Source organism: Zootermopsis nevadensis, unplaced genomic scaffold, assembly GCF_977971745.1.
Source record: "Zootermopsis nevadensis isolate Lab colony 2312 unplaced genomic scaffold, Znev_1.0 Znev_ptg000006l, whole genome shotgun sequence".
Taxonomy (NCBI): Eukaryota; Metazoa; Arthropoda; class Insecta; order Blattodea; family Termopsidae; genus Zootermopsis; species Zootermopsis nevadensis.
This window is the reverse complement of record NW_028259138.1, coordinates 2,308,760-2,332,948: the sequence shown is the minus strand read 5'-3', so window position 1 is coordinate 2,332,948 and position 24,189 is coordinate 2,308,760. Positions and strand designations below refer to the sequence as shown.

General features: G+C 35.8%; 1 protein-coding gene across 5 annotated transcripts; it reads right to left on the bottom strand.

Moving 5' to 3' along the window:
* Positions 1 to 1,215: 1,215 nt before the first annotated feature.
* On the bottom strand, positions 1,216 to 23,881 carry LOC110832367 (transmembrane protein adipocyte-associated 1 homolog). 5 transcript variants are annotated; one of them, XM_022069296.2, is made up of 9 exons: positions 23,492 to 23,877; positions 22,657 to 22,826; positions 21,344 to 21,476; positions 19,376 to 19,538; positions 18,508 to 18,704; positions 18,350 to 18,410; positions 17,694 to 17,877; positions 15,951 to 16,080; positions 1,216 to 9,042 (listed from the first exon to the last, which is right to left on the bottom strand). In XM_022069296.2, the coding sequence occupies exons 2-9, from the start codon at positions 22,803 to 22,805 to the stop codon at positions 8,860 to 8,862; spliced, it is 1,200 nt and encodes a 399-aa protein (XP_021924988.1). In that variant the 5' UTR covers positions 22,806 to 22,826; positions 23,492 to 23,877; the 3' UTR covers positions 1,216 to 8,859. The 5 variants fall into 5 exon arrangements, with proteins under 5 accessions (XP_021924988.1, XP_021924986.1, XP_021924985.1 ...); XM_022069294.2 differs by having other exon boundaries at positions 22,657 to 22,921; positions 23,492 to 23,876; XM_022069293.2 differs by having other exon boundaries at positions 22,657 to 22,900; positions 23,492 to 23,876.
* Between the last annotated feature and the right edge of the window lie 308 nt (positions 23,882 to 24,189).

Sequence of the window (24,189 nt, the reverse complement as noted above, 5' to 3'; positions counted from 1 at the left end):
TTTGGCATGTGTAGGTTGTATATGTACCTAGTACTTATATTGTGGATATCTAAGTTTGTTTGAAAATGTTTCATGTCATACAATACAAATTATTATAATGAGAGCAAGAATTTGCTGGCTAGTGGAAGAATATTAAATTTCATAAACAGCTTCCTATATGAGGCTCTCACTTTAGTGCCTGCCATTATTGTAATGATTTTCTTTTGAATGTAAAATACATTTTTGCTGTCTGTTGAGTTTCCCCAGAAAATAATTCCATGTGACATGATCAAATGGAAGTAAGCAAAATTGACCAATTTTAAAGTTTGTGTTTATTGAATCTAAAATATTATTTTATGTGCAAGATAAAATCAATACTAATTAACTATCAAGGAGCATATTCTTTTAAAAGCTAATTATGCACTCAGCTAGTAATTCTCTGTCTTTTGTGGGATTCAAAGTTCATTGCTGTGTTCACAACAACCCACCATCAGCCCCAGATAAATAATTATGTGTTTGTTGTCCCTCCTCATGCTTTAAGTATCTAATGCAAATTTAATATCATATTAAATAGGCTTAGAGAAGTCACAAAAAAATAAGATGGCTATCTTCTGGGTTGTAGTGCTGTGTAGTCTGGTATAAATTCACTGTTTCAGAGGTCATTGCTGCCTCCATTATAATGACCTCAAACATTGGCGAACATCTATTAAAACTATGCAGCGCTACAATCCAGAAAGCAGCCATGCAGCATAGTCTGCCTTGAGAACCTGATAGTGACTCAAGTATTCAAGACTTCCCTGCCTTTGAAGGAACAAAAGCTTCATTGCCATGTACACAAAACTCTACCTCTACACCGAGTGGTAAATAAAAATACAGTATTCACACCCTATTACATTATAATCCATTTAAATACCCACTGACATGGTCTCTTCCTTTCAAATTTTTGTATGCACTTCTCGTCTCCCCCATATGTGCTATGGCTTGCCCAACTGAAAGATTAAAAGAAGTTTGTCAAATATCACAATACAGTGCACTCCTGTTTTGTATTTGGAGATTTAAAGGTTCAGTATCTTGTATTTGTTCATAATGTTCTTCAGTTCTTTCCTAATCAGTATAATACCTATATAATTATCACTATATATGTGTATCTAAACAAACTGCAGAAACAATAATGTATAAGGCTTCTTACATACCAACACTTAATGAATGGATTGGGGTGTGAAATAAAGTGACCAGTAACATTCTTTAGTATTTAATGACAATGATTCAATAAATTACTTCAAACAATGTATCACTTTTAACAGTATTTTGCTAATGCGGAATAAGTACCACTATACACAATACTCCATTATCAACCATGCCATTGCAATAATTAAGATAAATAAGGGCATGAGTTGAGAGCCATGGAAGGGCTACGAGTAATAAAAAAGATGTTCTGGATTTAAATGCATTTTATAATGGTATGAAAATATTAAAACCAAGGCATAGCCATAGTTTTGTGAGATCTCAATGTTTTATGTTAATGCAGAAAGAAAAGCATGAACCAGATGTATGTAGAATACTTCATTACGTGGTTCACTGCACCTTGGTTTCATTAAAATGCAAAACATTTTAACCTATAATAATTAATTGCACCCACTATCACCTGTACTAAAATATATTGTGACTATATATTTTAAAACCTCCATTCTTAAATCTAACATCCAAATATTAGCCATATTTACATAAGCCACTGTATAAAAAAACAAAAACAACTGTACCTCTGTCTAAATTATCTTTGGTAAATTGAAAATAACTAATTCCCTGGTAACAGAACCTGCAGGTTCAACAGTGACAACACCAAATCCTGCCACCAGCCACAATCCTGAGTCAACTCCATCCATTTGTCATCCTCACAGCCCACCTCCCTAAGATCCATCTAGATGTTATACTCCCATCTCCTTCTTGGTCTGCCCAGTGGTCATTTTCCAGAAGGATTCCCCACCAAAATCCTGTATGCACCCCTTGCCTCCATCCCCCTCCATGCCCAACCCATCATAGCCTCCTAGATTTCACTATCCTCACTATGGTAGGTGACCTGTACAATTCACGCAGCTCCTCATTATGCAATATTCTAAATTCTCCGCTTATTTCATCCCTCCTAGGTACAAATATCCTCCTGAGCACTGTTTTGAAACGCTTGTAATCTACGTTCTTCCTTCAAAGTAAGAGACTATGTTTCTCAACTATACAAGACAACAGGCAAAATTATTGTTTTATATATCCTGATCTTCAGTGTTTTTGATAGTAAACAGGATGATAAGTTTTTTAATTGAATAAAAACAAGCATTTCCCGACTGTATTCTACTTTTATTTCATCATGGACCTCATTTGTATTTGTTATTGTTGTTCCCAGATACTTAAATTTTTAAACATTTTCAAATGATGTGTTACTTATAATAACGTTCTGCTGTTGGTGGTGATGTTGATCCCATATTACGCCCATGTATTTAGTTTTATCTACATTTACTTCTAGGCCTATTTCCTTGCTAGCCTGTAGGAGAGTTTCTGCATTCTTGGTTATGATACCCACACCATCCCCTAGCAAATTGACATCATCAGCACATACATGGCATGTACCTGGTGCACACCATTCAATTCAACCCCTTTGGATACCCTCTGACACGTCCTAGAGCAAAGTTAAAAAGAACTGGGGATGAAGCATCCCCTTGTTTGAGGCCACTGTGCCCTGGCAAAGGATCTAACAGAAGGTTACCTATACAAACTCTAAATTAAAAATAATACATGAAAATTAAATTCAGATGCATCAAAATACTTTCAATTGCACACTGCTGTCATTGAGGGACATCAACATTTATGGTCCTATGTTACAGCAAGATGATTACAATTGAACAGATACTAAAGTGAAATAGATTTTCTATAAACACGAGTTAAAAATACACTGTCAAAACATCAAAAAATACCATTTGTATTTTTGTTTTAACAGTTGGCAGGACAATTTGTTATAGAACAGCTTTCTCTTGAGAATTTCAATGTTACCCTTATACATATACATGCTGCTATAGTAATCTAAACATATCACTTGGAAACTACAAAATGAATTAATATGATCATGCAACCTAGTATGCACAAATGCAATGAAACATAATCAGAATACTTCCCATCAGCCCAATAATACTGTTATAGTAACAGAAAATTTTACTGATTCAGTGTAAGAATGTTTTTACATACCAAATTATACTAACTTCCTTTTAATTTTATATTTCATTATGTTCATAAGACCTTGTTTATCCTTCTTCTGATCCCATATGTGTTCTAGTATATACTCATACTATGTACACTTATGTGCAAAGACAGTAAAGATTCAAATCAGGTTAGTTTCACAGCATAATAAATGATTATTTGGCAGTATAATTACATAAAGTATATATATATCACAAATATGTTTGCAAAGTTATTTGCTTTTTCAGTGTTTTGTAGTAATTCTGAGTTAATTTAATGAGTCCTACATTTTAAAGTATATTGCTGGAACATGAACAAGAAAACAGCATAAAACACATTTCATCAGAACTTGAGCTTTAAATTAAGTGTTCAAGGACACAAGATACAATCCTTTAACTTCCCAGTAACAAGGTATATGTAATTGAAACAAACTTGCACAAACTTTAGTCCCCATTTACACATTCCTTCCTAAGTGTCTGGAAGTTGTGGGAGCTGTGCAGAACAAACTTTTGCATCTTCCCCACAATGCATGGACAGGAGGTCATAGGATCATATTTGTCCGTGCTTGAGAATACTTCCGAAGAAGCACAAATTTATTTAGAAATAACCAAAAGCTTAATTTCATGTGCACCAATGAAATACGACAATAATGTGGTCACACAGCATATATATATATGAGATTCCTCACTACTCTATCCCAAGACTGAGAAGGACTGCACGAAAGAGTGAGACTTTTTTGTTCCTAGGAAGGCATTCGCACCAGCAACATATGCATAAATTATAGTTCCTGGCAAGTCTAAAACATCTGTAATAATGATACTTAATTTTGAACAATATAAGTTGTTACAAGTAATTAACATGTGTTATGATGGATGCCAGGAGAATTTTGTTGATATAAAAAATTAAAACATTGGGAAAACCAAGGACTGGGTGGAGAGCCCAAGTGCGGGAAGACATACAACAGAAGTATGGAGAGTGTGGACACATACAGAAAGAGTCTAATGGAAGGACAGAAGAATGGACAAGGCTTTGTCATAAGATAAACCACCCATTCTAGTGAAAGGATGATGAACAATGCATCTGGTCCTGTGAGAACATGGTCCAAAGCAGAAATTGGTATTTATCAATCTTGCACACAAAGTTAGACAACTACTTCGTACTTTGGAATCAAGCACTTAAAAAATGGTCTGACCTATCTTATCTCCTTTGGGGACAAAGTAGGAGGCAGAAAGTTCCTCTGAAATGAAACTTTTACCATTTAAACATGTTACTACATCCAGAATACTCTATAATAAACATGGACTGGCAAGAAAACTTACAGACTGAAATATATAGTACATGTTTAATATCCATGTATCTGCTCATACCCTACAAACAACTAATATTATTTTTGCTCATTTTCACCTTTATAAAACTTGTAACCTATGATGCTGGATAAAAAATCCAGTAAAAAATAAGTGCAATTTTTGTATAGCAAAATAAGTATATGATGGGATAGTCACAGCTTAGTTTTATTTCAGAACTAATACATGCGTGTGTGTAACCAGTACGATATATTTTTCCTAAATAAAACAGCATGGAAATGGTTAAAATAATGCCTCAAGGGTAAGAAAAAAGATCAAATTTACCACATTATCCATTGGTTGAGGGCACCGAGAAAAACTGTGATTTAATGGATGAAGGTACACTGTGAATATACACATGACTGTGCAAATTTATTTCTATGGCAAAAGGAAGAACAGATCAGCTATTAACTTCCATTAATACAGACTTATTATAAATGTTAAATTAGTGTGCAAGTACATCCTGCTGAGTGCTATGTGATTTTTTTGCCACTGTACTTATGAAATAACCATGAACAGTTCTTTTAATTGGGACAGTTTGAACAATGCAAATTGGTTACAATGGACTGCTACTCTGTAAGAGCATAACATGATTAGACAAACAAGGGTGATTCAGATGAAAACTGCATTTTCTAACTTGTGACCTAGTACTGAATAATGTAAAATAAATTTCTTTTTATGAAATAATGTTGGAAATTCTGGACTTGCAATCTGCCAAAATAAATTAGTGTTCAATTTTATAGTAAGACAATGGTTACAACTATTTTATATAACTTTTGCAGTTTTAATTTAATTACCCTCATTCAGACTTTCTGTTCTCTTTCAGAAAGTTAACATGATGATAAAACTTAAATGATGCATATGTATTCACCCCTCCTCCCAAGTTTTGTATCCTTGCAATACTTGGTACCTGGCTGACGTGTGCAATACACCAATTTTTCAGTTTGCAACAGATGTGTTGTATTCATACAAAGTATAAAAGAATAAGAAATATTTAACATGTATTATATTTTCATACATACAGACAACTATACCCCATTAACATAATTTTGCACAATGTTTCAGTTTTTATGCTGTTGACAAATAATGCTATATTTTGCAAAACATTGCTGGTGCCACAAATTGATGTGGTTGAACAAACAGAATATGTATTTATAAATTTTAATTCTCTTTATCAAACCTAATGTTCCATTATATTTATTATACTTTTTCTAATTTTTTCATGGACCTGACTCCCCAGTGTCTATCTAGAAGTGCATGTTGCCACAGATTGCCTTCAACTTTCAAGTATTAAACATTATCTCAGCAATTAAAAAAGATACAGGTGTCTTGGCATATGACAAGATTCAATTATGCAGATGGAGATGAACTACCATAATCTCACTTTGAGAAGTTTATGAAGAAGAATAGCCATCATCTCACTTGGGGGGGGGGGGGGGGGGGGGGGGGGTTTAGAGAGAGAGAACAAGATGACAGAAAAACCTACACAAAGCACTCATTCTCATCGCTGAAGCTAGCTACAAAGCATTTTCCAGGACCAAACCTAAAGAAAATAAGCAGAGGCCACTACTCTTTCATTTTCAAAAGCCTCTACAGCCAGCCACCAATATACATCATAATGGTCAACATGTAACAACAGTCACCACCATCCCGTGCAGTTATGTTGAATGCTCTGGGCCACATCAGATAACATAAGCTAAATTACGCAGTTTTTCCCATTGGAATGGTTTACAGTACACAAACTAATTCTTTGATTTACATGTTTCAGGTGTATTTTTTAATTTGTAATAAAGTATATAAAATTTAGATGTTTTTAAATTTACCTCTTTTCTTATTTTATTCCTTAGCAATAAAAACACATCCCTATTTACTGTGATTATTAAAACCTGGAAACATCTGTAATAAGAATGTATGCCCACCCATTACATTAATTATTATGGGAAAAAACTGTTTCACTATTATGTTGTTTTATGGAACATATCCCCCAACATTAACTGTGATATAAATGTGTTCATGTCCATGTATGTATGTATGTTGTACATTCACGTGCACACACATGTATGCATGCATATATGTATTTAAAAGAAGGGTAAAGCCATCCTGTCAACACCATTTAGGCACACAGAGTAGAGGGGGTATAGTTCCTATTCATTCTCAACTTCAGCATTAGAGGGGAGTGAGTAGTTGGACCCAGAGCTGGTCTGGATGCAAAGGCTAGAAAAAACGTGTGTGCGTGTGTGTACACACACACACACACACACAGAGCCTTCAATTTATGATGCTATGGGTGTGCTTGGCCAGCACTATGTCAATGCAAACCCAAACTGTGCATTCATCCAGTGAGTCACACAAGATAACTGGCCAAATCAACTGCAGCATTTCTCTTGTACAGGATTTATATTGATAAGATGGTGTATAGTACTAAGCAACGTGTGTTCTTAGTCGAAACAAATGTTAAATATTCATCCTATGGAAGATTCTGCTGCATATTTTGCCAACATTTTCCTAATATAAGTGTTCCCAGCAAGTCGATAACAGAGATATTAGTGAAAAAATGCTGTAATATGGGTTCAGTTTTGGATAAAAGAAAGAACAAAAATGGAGTGTATTGACAGAAGAGAAATTAGATGGAATTTGGGCTTTCTTAGAAACAAGTCAAAGGAAATCCTTGACATGTTTAGTTGCAAAATCTAGTGTGTCATTGGGGTCTGCTCACACAACAATGAGACTTCTGAAATTGTGACGAGATGTGCAGCCTGCCTGCAAGCACAGGGAAGTCACTCTGAAGATATTTTGTGATTTAAGGTAAGATAAATGTAATAACATGTATTAGTGACAAGAAATAATCGCAGTTTGCTATTACTAGCGGGAAGAACAGCTTGCAGTTTCTCAGCTACTGAGCTGGGTTTATCAGGAAAACGTTCAAAGGGCTTACAGTGGTGCCTTAAATTGAAGACCAGTACATACATGTCTCCATAAATTTCTACAGATCTAGGAGCAACTTCTAAAAATCAGAAAAAAGCTGGATATGTGAATACATTACTTTCAGTCTGGGGTTATAAAATAAACACTGTTCTGACAGAATACTCACTCTATGACAACAGACATATTTGAATAGTTCCCTCTGAAAGTTCATTATTATGTCTTTAGCAAGATGGGCTCAAGTCGATACAAATTATGTTTAACTTAATTCCTTCTTACCAAGCAACCAAAATTTATCAATGTGATATATGGTAAAATTCAACAAGCTCTGACTTCTTGATAAAAACCTAAGACATACAAAATTTCATTCAGCATGTTACTAAAACAAGATGTTTATAATAACTCATCGAATTCAAATAATTAGCTAAATCAACTATAATATTTCATACTTTCCTAATTACTGATGATATAATTTAAGCATGAATATAGAAAACTTTCTAACAACTCTCCAGAAAATAATACAAATCACCACAGAGGAAACTGTAGGTGCCATGATGATTGGACAGCCAGGATTTATTAAGCCCTGCATTTTCATTTCAAGAGCAAATGTAAATATTGCTCACCCAATTCAATTTATCATATCCACATGAAAGTGAGACAACTATGACAACATGTGCTGTTGGAAAACAGCAGTTAGTACAAAACAGATATATGAAGCATTTTTGTAGTCTATCTTCTCACAGTGTAACAAAAACATTTTAAATTAAACTACCCAATTTCTGTAAGTTCTGCTTCAGTATATAAATGATGACATGAAAAGAACATAAGCACTTGTTAGACAATAACTTATGCTGAATGTCAGGATACTAAGAGAGCAGTTCAGCATAGTACAGCAAATTCACTCCTATCGATGTCATCTTCAGGTTTATATAATCTCACTAATTCATTGTACTGTCATAATCATATCACACCTGCCATTAATAGTTGGGTCACATGGTCTTTAGGACCAGACTGTGAATGCTGTTTGGCAGATTAGGCAATTACAATCAATAAATGTTTGTTCACTGACATATATACTCACTCCCACACACACACTCACATAATGAAATATTCATTGTCAGTTCAGTACTGAAAATGGTATCCTTGACTGTTTCAATAAATTTAGTGAACATAAAAAAAGTTTTTATCTGAACTTTTCATTCACAGAATCTGCAACATGAATATTCCCCTGCCATGTTTTTTTTTGTATTTTTACTGTAATATCTTTTAATCAATCTTTTATTGCTGCCATCAACTGAAACTGTACCTTGTGAATGGTGTATATCTGGCTGAATGCCTTTCCAATCACTGTACATGTAACAAATTTTTACATTTTAAAGGCCATAAAATTGTTTCACTGTTGTTGGACTGTATAATTCTGTTGGTAGCCTTGACCAGCTGCACCAACTTCAAGTGACTGGGCACTGTCGATGCTGTAGCCTGTGATGCTGTCAGGACTTTGTAATGATGCAGCATACAGAGGATTCACTGGAGTCGCACCATTGTCAAATTGAGTACTGTCATATACACTGTTATTCTGGAAGCAGTATGGTACATTACATAACACAGAACACACCAAAGATAAGTTTTCAGGGAACATCAAAAGCACTGGGGTAAAGTATTATTCACTTTTCAAACTTATTCAAAATAGCAGGTCTCCATGTCAATGTCTGAGTCCAGAACCTCCTGAATACCAAGCAGGAGTGCTAACCACTCAATCACAACATTTGTCCAAATGTGTTGAATATAAGCTGCATAGGTACTTCTGACATCCAAATGATACAAGAATTCATCCCAAGCTTCCTTGTTCAACTGATGCAGTGGCCTTACAGATTCAATTTTTGAAGTCAACAAGCCCAATTGGATATGGTGGGGCATAGACATGATCTCACAGCACATGGTTTCTACGGCCAACCCACCTTTATGAACTGTTAATATTCTGTCAGAAGCATTTTGTATGCCATTTCCTTAAACTAAATCACTTGCAAATTTAGAAAACAAAAATCTTTTTAAGTAAAAATTTCAACTGATATTAACATAACTTTTGTGGGGCAACTGTTTGTTAAAAATCAATTTTTAAGTGTGAACTTCATTTCTAATGATCCTGTACACTGCAGAATCACTGAATTAACAGATCTGGGTTGAGAACTTTTATGGGATCAATGGAAAGTAGGTGGAAAATAGACACCTGTCTCACCTTTCATCCAATGTTCTTTAGGTTCTAAAACATACTCTTTAGAACTTTGATTTGATATGGGTATATTTGGCTTATTTGCTGGTGATGCTCAGCAGCAAGCTGGTCACAGTGGCCATGCAGTCTAAGGCATTGGTCTTGGCCATTTGGTTGCTGGGATCATGGGTTCAAATTCTGCTTCAGGATGTTTGTCTTTGTCCTGTATGTAATTATAGCAATTGGAAAAACAAGAAAAACAAAAAGGGGGAAATGGAAAGAAAGAAAAAGTAGCCAAGGATATAAGGTTATACAGACTTGAAATGTAAGGGTATTGGGTTCAATTCTGCATGTTTCTGAAATTTTCTTTTTTTTGTAAGATTTGAGGTTTTCACAGTGGTGAGTATGAAGCTTTCTGTCTTCTGGGTTGTTGCGCTGTGTAGTCATCGCCCTGATGACGGAGGCAGTATGACCTCTGAAACGTTGGTCACCATTGACCAGACTATACAGTGCAACAACCCAGAAGACAGAAAGCTTTTTTTTAGTTGTGCACCAGTGAACATTTAAGAAACTATCATAATCATGATTTAAATTTGTTCTATCTTTAATATGCCCACACAGCATAATGATACACCAATTTATTTAATACTACACACACACACACACGTTACGTGATCTGTCAATAAAACTTTTCTCTTTTGACTAGGGTGCCCATATACGAGGTGCGATCGGAAAGTTTCCAGACTGCGCCTATAAAAACCCGTACACTTATCTCAGGTATTAAATTCATCCATCACCCTCGAAGTAGTTCCCCTGGGAGTGAACACAACGATCCCAGCACCGCTGCCAAGCCTGGAAGCATCCCTGGAAATCTTTCTTTGTCAGCCTGTCAAGCACCATCTGCGATTCTGCCTGAATCTCTTCTATCGTCTCAAATCTCCTTCCCTTTAGCTGAATTTTCATCTTTGGGAAGAGGAAGAAGTCACACGGAGCTTAGAAAGGAAGTTGGGGTCGGTTCTTGCAAGATCTTTGAGCTCCTGACAAACGAGAAGTCGATTCTGCTTCTGGTCCTCAGACAGGATGCGTCGCATGTGGAGTTCTTCCTTTAGAATCAGCTGACAGGACCCATAGCCTATCCCAACAATGTCGCACAAGTCGTTGATGGTACGACGTCGATCTTCGTGAATGGCCTGCCGAATCTTCGTAACATTTTCGGGCGTTGTGCTCGAAGATGGTCGTCCAGAACGCTTGTCATCATCGACAGAGGTTCGGCCATTTTTAAAACGTGAATGCCACACAAAAGTTTGTGCACGACCCATTGCGGACTCCCCAAATGCTTGCTTTAGCATTTCATAGGTTTCCGTAGCAGTTTTGGCGAGTCTTTGGCAAAATTTGATGCACACGCCATTCCGAAATCGCAGGAGGGTCGGTGTAATGCACTACCAAAACGCCCATAACTAAGAAACAAATGCTAATTCGATAATGCCGGCTGAATGTAGGCCGCACCCCCTAGCGGCAGAAGCTCGTACTACATCCGGTTCGCCCTCTATTGACACAGTCTTGAAACTTTCCGATCGCACCTCGTACAGAATAGTACTCATACTGTATCCAATACATACTAATCATGTTCTTCATCAACAGCAATGAGTAAATGCAAACATGTTATTTATTTAGTGTTCTGTCTGACGACAGGTCCATATGAACAGGATCCTTCCATCCTTTTCTCGGACTGGGACCTGTTCATATACGTTCTTGGCAGATGATCCAGAAGTGGTTTGCCATTGCCTTCTTTTGTGTGTGAATGGAGTAATTGTTGGGATGCCACGGAGAAACCGGGGAAGCCCTCGGGGGAAAATTCCGTGTTGCCTAGACCACGGCCTTGCCCAACACAAGTTATAAATTCGGGCACCGCCGGGAATTGAACCCGAGACCCCAGGATTACAAGGCCAGCGTTCTAACCGCTAGACCACCATGGCTGTTGTGCAAACATGTTATTTGATATTATTTTCACAGACTGTTTAATAACTCATCCAACATAGTGTAGTAGTGACACACATTAGAATGTAAATAAAAATCAGTATGGGCATATTTATTTATGAACATATAACACATAGAAAAATTTAAATACATGATTTTTCTGTAGTTTTTTAAATGGTTACTGACAAGAAAACTGAAAGAAGAAACATATGGGATCAAACTTGGGACTTCCACCTTACAGGACCACACACAACCTTATCTCCTTGGCAATCACACCTCTCCCCCCCCCTCTCACACACACACAAAAATTTAGCTTATACTGCATACAAAGTTAGGGAAAAATAAAACACATATTTCAATACGTAAAGCCCACTGGATGATAGGGTCAGACAGGCATGTCTTTGATGATTTCTGTCTTCTGGGTTGTTGCACAACAACCCAGAAGACAGAAATCTTCATACTCACCACTGTGAAAACATCAAATCGTATACATGCATGTCTTTATTTTCTATCTACTTTCCATTGATCCCATTTTTATTGCAATCTCTGGTCCAAGTCTGATAACCTCTGTTTGTAAGATGCACAGTCTCTTCACTTCTCTTACAAGCTAAAGAAGCAATGTATTAAAACAATCTGAGAATTTTATCACTTCTTTTGTATGTTTATGAAATGTATCTTATTCTGAAGGCAAATTACAAGTACTGTCAGGCAAGAATTTTGTTTGGTCATTCTTCATTGTCCGTATATAAAGTTATATGTGGCTTGCTAGAAGCAGCCCCTGTATCTATACTATAGTAGAAAGAAAGGTCATCTATTCTGTGAGACCCATTATCTATGCTGTGGGCAGCAGGCGAAGAAAAATAGCGGACTACTGTCATAATAAAGCTTTAAAATCATGTAAATATACCAGTATTTTAAAAAGAGTAAATAGGAAAAATACCTAGACCTATGAATGATGAAGTGGAAATTGGAGGATATTCCATAACAAGGAATTCTCTAATTTACATAGCTCTATTAGTATTGTTAAGGTAGTAAAAATAAGGCAGTTAATGGGCCAGGCATGTAGATAAGATGGGGCAAATTAAGAATGTATAGAACCTTTGTGAAAAAATCTTGTTAACCTCCAAAACTCCAAAAGATGGTCAGTATAAATCTGGACATTATGAAAACATGTTTCCTGCATATCAGCTTGATTAAACTACCACAGATTTGTGTACGATGATTAGAGATATTGAAACTCTGGGTACCATTAAAAGACAATTATATTTGATCTTGGAGGTGCAGATTTTTAAACTTTCCAGTGGCATATATCCCGTGTTATATTCTGACTTGGTATGAAAATTAGGATAATAGATGTACTTGGATTTCCTAAAATGATAAACTAGATGCTGTGTGATCTTTCTTTACTTTGGTACGGGCGCTCTTATCCATGTGCCACACCATGAGTAGGATAGGCTGACAGTAAAATTCCACACATCCCTAACCTCAGCACAGTGAGCAGCTAATTTTATGCCCTGACCATTTTAGCCCTAGGGAGACTAGGTGGGCACTGTAGCCTATCAGTCCAGTCATGGTGGCTTTTTTAATAATAATTCAATTCAATTCATTTATTTAAGTGCTTGGCAACAGCCAAGTAAGGCCAATAACAGCCAAGCATAATAATAATAATAAGGGGTTAAGGCAATGGGGAGAGGTAGTACCTTTCACCATCATAGTCTGACTATGCTGGACACTGGCCCTCACCCACCCAGGAGTAAGTGAAGCGCAATACAGATGCTAGGCATCCAAGAGCCTCTCCTTGCTCAAGACCGTCCGTGCGTGGTGAAGAGCCACATCCGACGAGAGGTGACTCTGTTATGTAACAGAACACGGCGGATCTAGAGGAGTAAACCTCGATAAATAATCCCTAGTTCAAAGTGTGGACAACCGTGCAGCTACTACCAAAGAATGGAAAGACAAAGATCTGGAGTACAGGTCGCCTAGGTACTCCAAGTGCTGAGGTTGGTTACGGCAACGAGGCAACTCAACGCAGGCCAGCCATGGACATTCACAGCCAACAAGCCCAAGACTCACAAGAAAATTAATCAAGAAAAACAAGAGTGGCTTATTTTATAATACATGTGGCACTTGCTAAAAACAATATGTATCCCGGAAATAGCTGCTGCCCTATGTACCTTAGGGACAAGGTGTGTCTCCGGTACATAGAAGTACATACCCTATAAAGTGGTGAAGAGATGGGATAATAATAATAAAAACTAACTAACTAACTAACTAACCAACTAACTAACTATAACCTATCCCTGGTGAACCCCAGTTACACAACCTATAGTCACTGAATGGGCTATATTGGATCATTTCCTTTCATTTGGACACTTAATAACATTACTACTGCTTTAGAAGGGCTAGATTTGAACATACGATTTTGACTAAAGTGAAGTAAAAAATTGTGTTCTGATCATCTGTCCCACTATATTCTTTTCATAATTTTCTTTCTTAACATCATGTGTATAACATGTTGATCACTGCAGTTGATTCTGCTCATGTCACTATTTATCACGATGCAAACTGCTTTTCTATTCTGCCTGTGTATGATATCTTACATAACATAAAATTATGTTATATAAATGTTAAGTTCTTTTAGTTGTATGCCAAAGTTATGACGTGCATGTTGCAATTATCATCATTCTACAAGTGTGCCAATGTGTTGAAAGAAGGGATCACACTACAACTACTGTTAAAAAGTGTATTAGTATTTATGGTTCTGGATATCATGGTATGCATTTTACTCTACTGAACTATTTCAATAATTTGAAATTTTAACAACTGTAAATATGTTCACCTTTTGAAGATGAAGCTCATCTAAATAATATTTTAATATTCAGTTTGTACCACAAACAAAACACAACTCTGCACCATTGCAAAGATCAGCTTGTTAATGCTGTTTAAGGAAATAATTCCAGGTTACAGTAAGAATAAACTGTTAAAGCAGGTGAACGTATAGTTACCAATGGGCTTTAAAAGAGTTACCAGATCATGGATAAATACCTGGTAGTACACAAACCAATATATTACACTGTTGTGAGACAACTATGAGCAACAGCAAGGGACAGTGATGCTGATCTGTCAACGACTGAAAAGTGTGTTCAGTATATAAGTTATGTATTGATGCCAGAGTGTAACGAAAGCTAGTTGGTTTACTCATAGCTATCAACTGTAGCTACACAGTAAGAGTAATTATAAGATCCTCTGAAGAAAGTAAATACAGTGAAACCTCGATGCATCATTTTCGGCGGGGGTGGGAAATAAAAACGATGAATGCGGGAAAACGATAGATGCGGGAAAGCATTAAAAATTTTAAAAAAAACAATGTTTCTCTTTCAAAGTTACTTCTTTTTACCAAAAAAGTCTTTAATGGACAACTGGTTTGTCGAAACTTTACGTTTTAGACCAAACAGAGCACTTTCCACGTTCAAAATGTTTTCCTTGTCACGTTCACTAATATTAAGCGCATAAAAGAACGTCTTCACTTTTGCCAATGCAGGGTGTGCTTCGGCAAAACTCGACAAAGCTTCGGGCTCGCATTCGCCGTCTTACTCTTCCTCACCGCTCCCACCCTCTTCGCGAACAATAACAGGAAGAATAGAAATACTATTACTGCCGAACTCAACGAAACGTAGCTGTAGAAGACCCTGAACCGCTGGAAACGAGATGAACCAGAAGAATGAAAAGTACCGCCAGCCTTTCCTTTGTACTTATAATAAAAGCATTTGTGAAGAAATTCACACTGCACATGCCATCTGGCGTCGCTGGAACGAAATATGAGTGCACCCTAATTAAACTCGTAAAATTTCTGACAATGAGCACCGCCATTCACTCCAACTATCACCCCTGCACCACAGACCCTCATTCCAAAAGAATGTGCTGGTTGGGCGACATAACAGGTTACCGCTACTGTGTATTCCAAAAACATTATGCGTCTTTCGGTATTAATTTATCTCTAAACCCAGAATTTTAAATTCTCAGAAACGATCATTGCGGGAAAATTGTGGGCCGGGACTAAGATTTTTGAATGATCGATGCGATAAAACGATAGTTCGAGGAACGATAGAAGCGGGAAAATGTAACATTATTTTATATGGGATGTATTCGGGACTGAACAAAACGGACGATGCATCCGGGAAAACGATAGTTCCGGGAACGATGGATAGAGGTTTCACTGTATTAATATCTCTGGCTTTGAAAGTCATACTCTAAGCTTCAAAAGTTGAAAATAAATAATATACACATGGGTCTCTTACTTGATAAATGTAATCTGAATCAGTCTTGAGAGATGAGAATGATTGCTGATGTGGGAGCGACACTGTGTCATCTTCCATATTGTCGTCCACTTGTGCTTTGTAGGAAAACATTATGCTTGGTTGAGATATACTGTAACACAAGAAATCTCAAGATCAGTTTTAAACCATGTCTATGCTCTCACAGAACCTCTAAAATCCATTAAAGACTGAGATACATAAAACAATCGCACTACTAGCTATTTTAATAACACTCTAGGAAAGGAATACACACCACAAGCACTTGAAACTAAGGTAAGAACAAAAGCACACAGCAAATTCAAATTTGACCACCAATTGTCAATGTTTCTCACAAACATCAATGTGGTGGACTGGTGTCAGTCTTATAAGTTTCTACATGTAGGAAAAGAGCACTTACAGAAGACAGTCTAATATGACAATGGTATGGTAATTTATTACCATACTATATCTAATTTATGGAGGATATTAAATAACAATAAACTTCTACTTGAAGCATTTTTTAAAATACTTAACAGATAAAGATTCGTATCTGCAACAAACATAGAGGCAACTGAAATGTGCAAAAACTAAAAAGATCACATATGGTAAGTACCGGGTCTACAATTTATGAGGTTGCGGTCGTGCTTGCATTGCGTGGTCGGCCGGCGCTCTGTTGATGTGGGCGGGAGTTGTGCGCGTTCTTCCGGTGGGTGACCGGCAAATCAGTTTCAGTGCCGCTAGTAACAGCAAACTACGAATATTTCTTGTCACTAATACATGTTATTACATTAATTGTTCTTACCTTAAATCACAAAAGATGTTCAAAGTAACTTACTTGTGCTTGCAGGCAACTTCACATCTCGTTAACATGTTTTGAAATACTCGACGAAGCTCTTCTTGGGAAATTGCCGAATATTTTCTTTAAGTGCTTCTGCAGTGTGTCGATTGTTTACATAAACTTTGTTCTTCAGTATGCCCTACAGGTAAAAATCGCACAGGTTCAAGTCTGAGGAACGCGGAGACCACTGATCGATAACTTGTTCACCAAGCACTTCTCTTAATGCTAACATCGACCGGTCAGCTGTGTGAGCTGTAGCACTGTCTTGCATGAAGAAACCATAAGTCTTTTCTTCATCGGTCATTTCTTGGAAAAATGGTCTAACTATTAAATTTACATAACGTTCACAATTTATCTGCACACTGTAGAAGCACTTAAAGAAAATATTCAGCAATTTCAAAACATGTTAACGAGATGTGAAGTTGCCTGCAAGCACAAGTAAGTCACTTTGAACATCTTTTGTGATTTAATGTAAGAACAATTAATGTAATAACATGTATTAGTGACGAGAAATATTCTTAGTTCGCTGTTACTAGCGGCACTGAAACTAATTCGCCAGTCACCCACCGGAAGAACGCGCACAACTCCCGCTCACATCAACACAGCGCCGGCCGACCATGCAATGCAAGCATGACCACAGCCTCATAAATTGTAGACCCGGTATGTCTACTTATATAATAAGCACTTTTTTAGAAAAATTAGACAATCTGATTTGGTTTCATGTAAAACAGAGGTTACACAAAACTGGTAGGGATGAATATTATTTTTCCTAAAAGTTTTAACGTGGACCTTCAACACCAAATTTAATTAAAAATCTACAGACCAGTTTCAGAGAAGAAACATGTGGATGTACATACATGGTTTCTCCAAGATTCATTAATTTTATATAGAAAAAAATTGTAACTTACCCAAAGAACTCACTGAGAAATGTGTGATAGACCAGTGGTGTGAGCAGTGTGAAGTAGATGCATGTCGTTACATCCACAATGCAAAGCCCCTCTCCAATACTGTAGTTTAGAAGGCCACTGCCTATAGACTGAGTAAGGTACAGCATGACCAGGAAAAAAATATACATGTAGAATGAACGCTTTGCTGAAAGAAAGAAAAATCTAATTACTACACAATTCTAAAATGTTCTTGATATGTAAAATTTGTTACCCACTGAATTTTCTCTTTTACAATCAGATGTAGTTGGTTCAATGTTTAAACACAATTGATCAATATTTCACAAACATATTAATGTATTCTTAATTTCCATCATGAATTTCAGAATGTTTGTTTCCTTACAAATCTAATTATCTCCATAAAAACATGGCTCAGTAATGTACATTTTTCACCTTCTCTAATACTTTAATTGAATCATGATCTTTCCTTATTCCTTTTTTATTTTGCAGTCTCCTTTTAATACTCCTTAGCTCTTCACCCATACTTTTGTAAAATTTCCCTTGTACTTTCCTCATTTTTAATTTATATTTTGTAAGTCCTCATTTTTCATAACAAGATTATGACGGGAAAACAATGCCTAACAATGAACACAATACTGAAGATTCAAAAATATACTTACTAGGTAAAGCTAATCGTTCTCTTAATCTTGTCCACGGTAAAATTAATATGGTGAGGTATACCTAAAAAAATAAAATAAAAATAAAATGCATGAAAAGAAGAAAATGGAGGAATGATATGGTTAATTTCAAAATAACAATCACTATTTAATTTCCTTACCGCTGTGAACACAACAGAACTGACAAACCAGAACAACATTCCTCCATGGCCAAAAAGATCATAGTCTTTGGAATAAACATGGAAAATTTCATCAGGTGAAACTATTTCCAGAACACCCTGAGTAATAGTAAAGGCCAGCGAAATTAAAGATGTTGCAAGCAGCACATAACGAATACTGCTTCGGCTGTCCAGGTGGCCTACAAAACAAAACACCAGCAATAGTGATCACATCTCTACAAACTTTAGAATATGTCATTAGGGAAGTTCGAGAAAAGGAGGCGAGAGTGGAACTGATTGGGACACATTAACTCCATTTGATAAAAACAAACACAACAAATAAAAACAACAAAGCTCTATTAGATGCTAGTAAGATTGTTGATCCAAAAGCAAACAAAGAGATAACTAAGTGTGGTATGTTCATGTCTCATCACAAAGTTCTATATCATGCAACACATTTGTTACAAAATGTATGAAATCCATTAAATACTTTTCTGAAAATTATCAGCCTGTAATCTCCACACAGCAGAATTACATCCACATTTGTCTTTACTTAGTGCCATCACTGACAACAAAGAAAGCATGTATATTGCCTACGGTTCAAAATTTGTGTAGAATGGTCATAGGCTATCTGCCATTAAATGGAAAAAAAATGTTCACACAAAATAGGTAAGAAATTCAGTACACAAAAGTTTAATTGTTAATGCTTTGAACAGAAGATGGCATGAAAAGAGTTGCTGACTGAATAATAACAAGCATTTCTGAAATTATTTACCTAGTTATTTCATAATAAGGTTTGTTGTTGTTGTCTGTTACAGTTATCCCAAGATATTTAAATTTTAAATATCTTATTCTGAAGCACAATACTTACCAAATGCCAATCCAAAAATGACTACACTCAGTTCCATGGCAAGCAGAAAAAATCGTACAGAAATCCAGAGCCCTTTATCAACATAACCTCCAACTACAGCAGAAGCATTTACTGTCATAGAAACAATGCAACGAATCACACTGATCACAACGTTCACAACCACCTATAACAAGAAACACAAATGCTATGTTCCAAAAGACAAATCTGTTTCCTTTGGCACATATTTGTAGTAAACTAAATGGATATATTCTGTCTCACTATATCATGATATTATTTCACAAGATCAGAATCCTGTGTGTCTATAAAATGCTTCTATATGGTCCTTAGAACAGAAATGAATCTGTAATTGAATCCCCCTTCCTTAAGGAGTAAGTTTCATAACTAACTGCTCTCTCTGTACTGGATGTAATACTTAAGGAATGAAAATGAATGAATGTAAGAAAGGCATACACCATGAAATTGTAACACACAAAATTCACATACAGAATAATACAATTAAAAAGTTATGGGATGAAAGTATTCAGTGCCATCATTTATACATATTCTGACACTGAATACTGATGACTGAACAAAAACAATTACTGTTAAGAGTATAATTTATGGTATTATAGGAATTGGTATACTTTGAAATGGTCCCTTTTTGCACCAAATAATTCAACATTGTTTTTTAATCTCAAATTCTCTAAAACTTTTACAAAAGCTGCCCTGTCAACATAAGTGTTTAGATTTCAAGTTACAATGATGTTCCCACTATAAAGATTTCATTTCCCACAGCTGTGTTAAGATATAACCCAACTGTTCTAATGACATCTTATCAATGATATGCTCTTCTATGGCAGTTACTAAGTTTCTACTACACTTCCAGACTTACTATAGATATTTTGTAAAAGAAAAAAATATATGCAATAAAATAATTGCACACCAAAATAAAGTAACTAAGTTGCTTATACAACAAGAGTTTATCTGAAAAGTGCACAGGTAAACCAATTTTCCAAATGCTAATGTTAATTTGGAACTCACAGCTAGAAAAATGCAATAAATACAATGAATCGTTTAATTCACTGCATTTTGATGCCTTTAAAACAGCCCATATTTAAAAGTTTTATTCATTTCCAACATCTGGCAAAACATTTTTAGGTGAAACTATATTTATATTTTCCTTTAAAGTACTGTAGGAACTAACTTGCAAGAAGGAACTGAAGAAGAGTGTAAAACTATTTTGTGGCTGTTACCAACAATTCAGAGGAGCGTATCACTCACGTCTTAAGGTTTTCATTATGCTCTTCAGATTTGTGACACTGTGAAGCCTTGTAGGTAGTTACCAGTATTCCACAATGTTGAAAACAGTGAAAAAATGTAATTCAAACTGGAGTTCACAAATTTCCCAGGTGTCTTCTTTGTGAAAAATAGAATCAATGTTGGCACATTTTGATTTGTATTAATGGGTTTCTGGACTTTGTCCATTGTCTAGTACTCCAAATAGAACACAGCGTTCAGGAAATTGTATCTGATGAGCCTTGTGAGACTAGTTCTTTCTAACTGACCCAACTGAGTATGTACTCCCTATCTTTTCACCTAAGAAAAGCAACAGACTCACTTTCCAAAATTTGTGTTCTGTTCAGAATACAATACAATGGACAAAGTCCAGAAACCCAGTACTAGATCAATATGAATCAAAATAAAATTCAATGACAAATTTAGCATAGAATCACAATACCATATTTAAAAAAAAGTCAAGAATGAGCTGTAGCTATACTCTCCCCCCCCCCCCCCCCCCCTCCCAGCACCACTATGGCATTTAGTGGGATAGGTTTAGTTTTTGCTATCTGAAAACAATTCCAGAACATTACTGCTACTCCAATATTCTTGGTAATAGGTGCACATATTAGAAGCGTAAATTGTAATCAAAACAATGTCTAAGTTTCATATTAAAAAATGGTCCTTCAGAGCTATTCATTATAAACTCACCAGTCCATAGAATGTGAGGAAGATGGGGCTACTAGTAGCACGTAGCTTTAAACGTGCTCTGTTGAACCTCAATGCAAGAAACAAGAGAAACAAAAAGTTTGGAACCAGAATGATTACATCCCAAATTCGGACTCTGAAAGTATACAGAAGTAGGTGTACATAATATCAGCTATGATCTTCTATTACTACTAACAATAACAGAATATATGTCTTAACAATGCAACTTATCCATCTACAAACCCATTAACAAGCAAGAAAAAAAAAATTATAAATTGCATGAAACCAAACAACATTCTGGCAGATTAACCCAAAGTTTTACACCACCAATAACAACCCACGACTGAACATAATGCTGAGCCAGACCCCTCACATAAACTCTGTATGCATCCTTGTCCGCCATCCTAACTACATACTTAACCCATCATGGTCTCTTTCTTCAGCACTGACAATATGACATCTGTATAAATCAGGGCTGTAGAGTCGGTACTAGAATCTCCAACTCCAACTCTGACTCTGATTCCTTCATAAAAGCTCAATATGTATTAACAAGTGTAAACCTACTAAAATGGTAAATGGCACCATAAGAGATTTCATCACCACCACGTGAATCATCAGCCTAATTTTTAGACTTATAATCTATATTTAAATATATGTCTAATTGTTACTGCAGAAATCGGTTGATTTGTACACAGTTTGTATTCTTAAGGTACCGGAGCCAAAGTTACAAAGCATTATTCCCACACCACGTGGCTCAACACGTCGTTGAATCTCGTCAGGCTGCCGGCGGCTCACACGGTATAGAAATTGTTCTTAAGATTTTATATCGAGGTAGGAGTCGGTACATTTTTACTGATTCTGACTCCGACTCCACAGAAGCTTTTCCAACTATGAACCCTATTTATGTTTTTATCTTTGGAGTGTAGGTGGTGTAATACATACAAAGTTAAAGCAACACTTTGCTCAAGAGACAAGAAATGAAAAACAGTTCAGACAAGTCACAGTTGCCATATATTTTGCAGTCAGTTTGTTGTTAAGTATGGATCTCCATGTACTGTTCATCTCTCTTTGGCACAGATATTTTTCTGAGCACTCATAATTTCAAGCATTTGTAATTTGTTTTTTCCCTTCAAAGTAAGAGACCACAAAAGATGGAAGTTTTCAATGTGGATTTAATTTCAATTTGTTAGTCTTGTTGTGAAATACTTAAATTCTGAAACATTCTTAAATTATTTACTACATATAGTAATTATGATGATTCTGATGTAGATTTTTGTTTCATATCATATTGACATATTTACTTAAATAAGAATTACCTGGAATTACTAATTTCAATGTATAAAATTAATTTGCAAAAGTGCTCCTCTTCTATGGGTACAAATGGCTTTGTAGTATTTGGATCAAGGCTTGTTACAGAAGTTGACGAAGCACCTTCTGCCATACCGTATTCATTAGCCACCAACATGAGTCAAGATACTGTTCCAGTCTGTGAAGAGGCCAAATGCAAAATACATAGAGCCACTCACTACTCCTGTCCCATGACATGAAGATTGGCAAGAACTGAAAACATACAAAGAATCTCTACACACAATTTGAATACAGAACAAGTTCTTAGTATATGAAAAATACCAATACATGAACTGTCAAGATTTTCCAAGACTTTTTTAAATACTACATAACACCTTACTTGTTAATTAATTGCTCATTTTACAATATTTTATAATTTTTAAAATGACAAGTTTAAGAAATATGTGTGCAGGGTTTACAAAGAAGAAATTACATACAGCCAGGCAAATATTATATATTACATTAAAGATTATTTCCAATAATACATCCTTACAATGTAAATGGAAACAGATTCTATGGCATTACACATATCGTAATTATAGATAAAAAAGTCCCATAAACATTTATTTGGTGAAGTATTTAGCAAACAGCTGTTCCCTAATCAAAAAATTACAAGCACTGTAAATACTTTTGTACTCTTACGATGAACATGGTCTGTTTTACATTCACATCCACAGATCTGACACAATTTACGCTGGTATAAAAGATTTCTATTTAACGAACGGCTAAACACACAACAAAAGGCATGGCTAGAAATTAACTTATGATGGACTAAAATTAGGTCAAACAGACTTTTTTATTTACCTCTGTGCGTAATCATTCCAAAGATAAAATTATGTGCTTCTGCCAGTGTCAAAATTACATACACATCAAATACTACGTTTTCCTTATACGCACCACCTACTTCAACATTTCCTTAACTTTCACACTAACGTCACGCACGATGTATAATGTCAAACTTATGCCATCTCAGTATCATGGTGTTGCTATATAGCAAGGGAAGATTTCTACAAAAAACATTTTTTTACTTAAACTAGCCAACACCGATCTTATATTATCCGTTCTACTAGGCAGGACAATGAATCAGGTGAATCAAAGAAAGTATGCGTGCTATGCATCTTTACGTATATGACCACCAAATGATATAGAACAAGTAGTAGTTCCGACGAGAGAATCACATTGTACATTCAGTTCAGTGGAAAATATGGATGACGTAGTCATGGAAAACTAAATACAACAAAATGTTTGCATCGTGTTTAAAATATATATTAGCCTGCTCATAAATAAGAGTACAATAATAAGGAAGCCAAATATGAGTAATGAATTCGTGTAAAGTATTCTTTCACATATGATATGAACATATGATGTAGACCATAATTGCATGGCTACTTGTAAATGGCTTCAACAGTTACTCCTGACCACATTTTCTATTTTCTGTGATTTTATGGAAAAGTCTGAATAATGTACAGGAGAATGATGTGCACATTATAGTGGTATTTTAT

Bases quoted from the DNA above. Each gene is read 5' to 3' on its own strand.
- LOC110832367 (XM_022069296.2), bottom strand. From the start codon at position 22,805: ATGTTGGTGGCTAATGAATACGGTATGGCAGAAGGTGCTTCGTCAACT. The intron at 18,705-19,375 runs GTAAGTATTGTG...TTTGTTTTGTAG, and splicing joins CATTTTTGGATTGGCATTTG to GCCACCTGGACAGCCGAAGC. The intron at 16,081-17,693 runs GTAAGTTACAAT...CTTGTGTTACAG, and splicing joins TTTCTCAGTGAGTTCTTTGG to TATATCTCAACCAAGCATAA.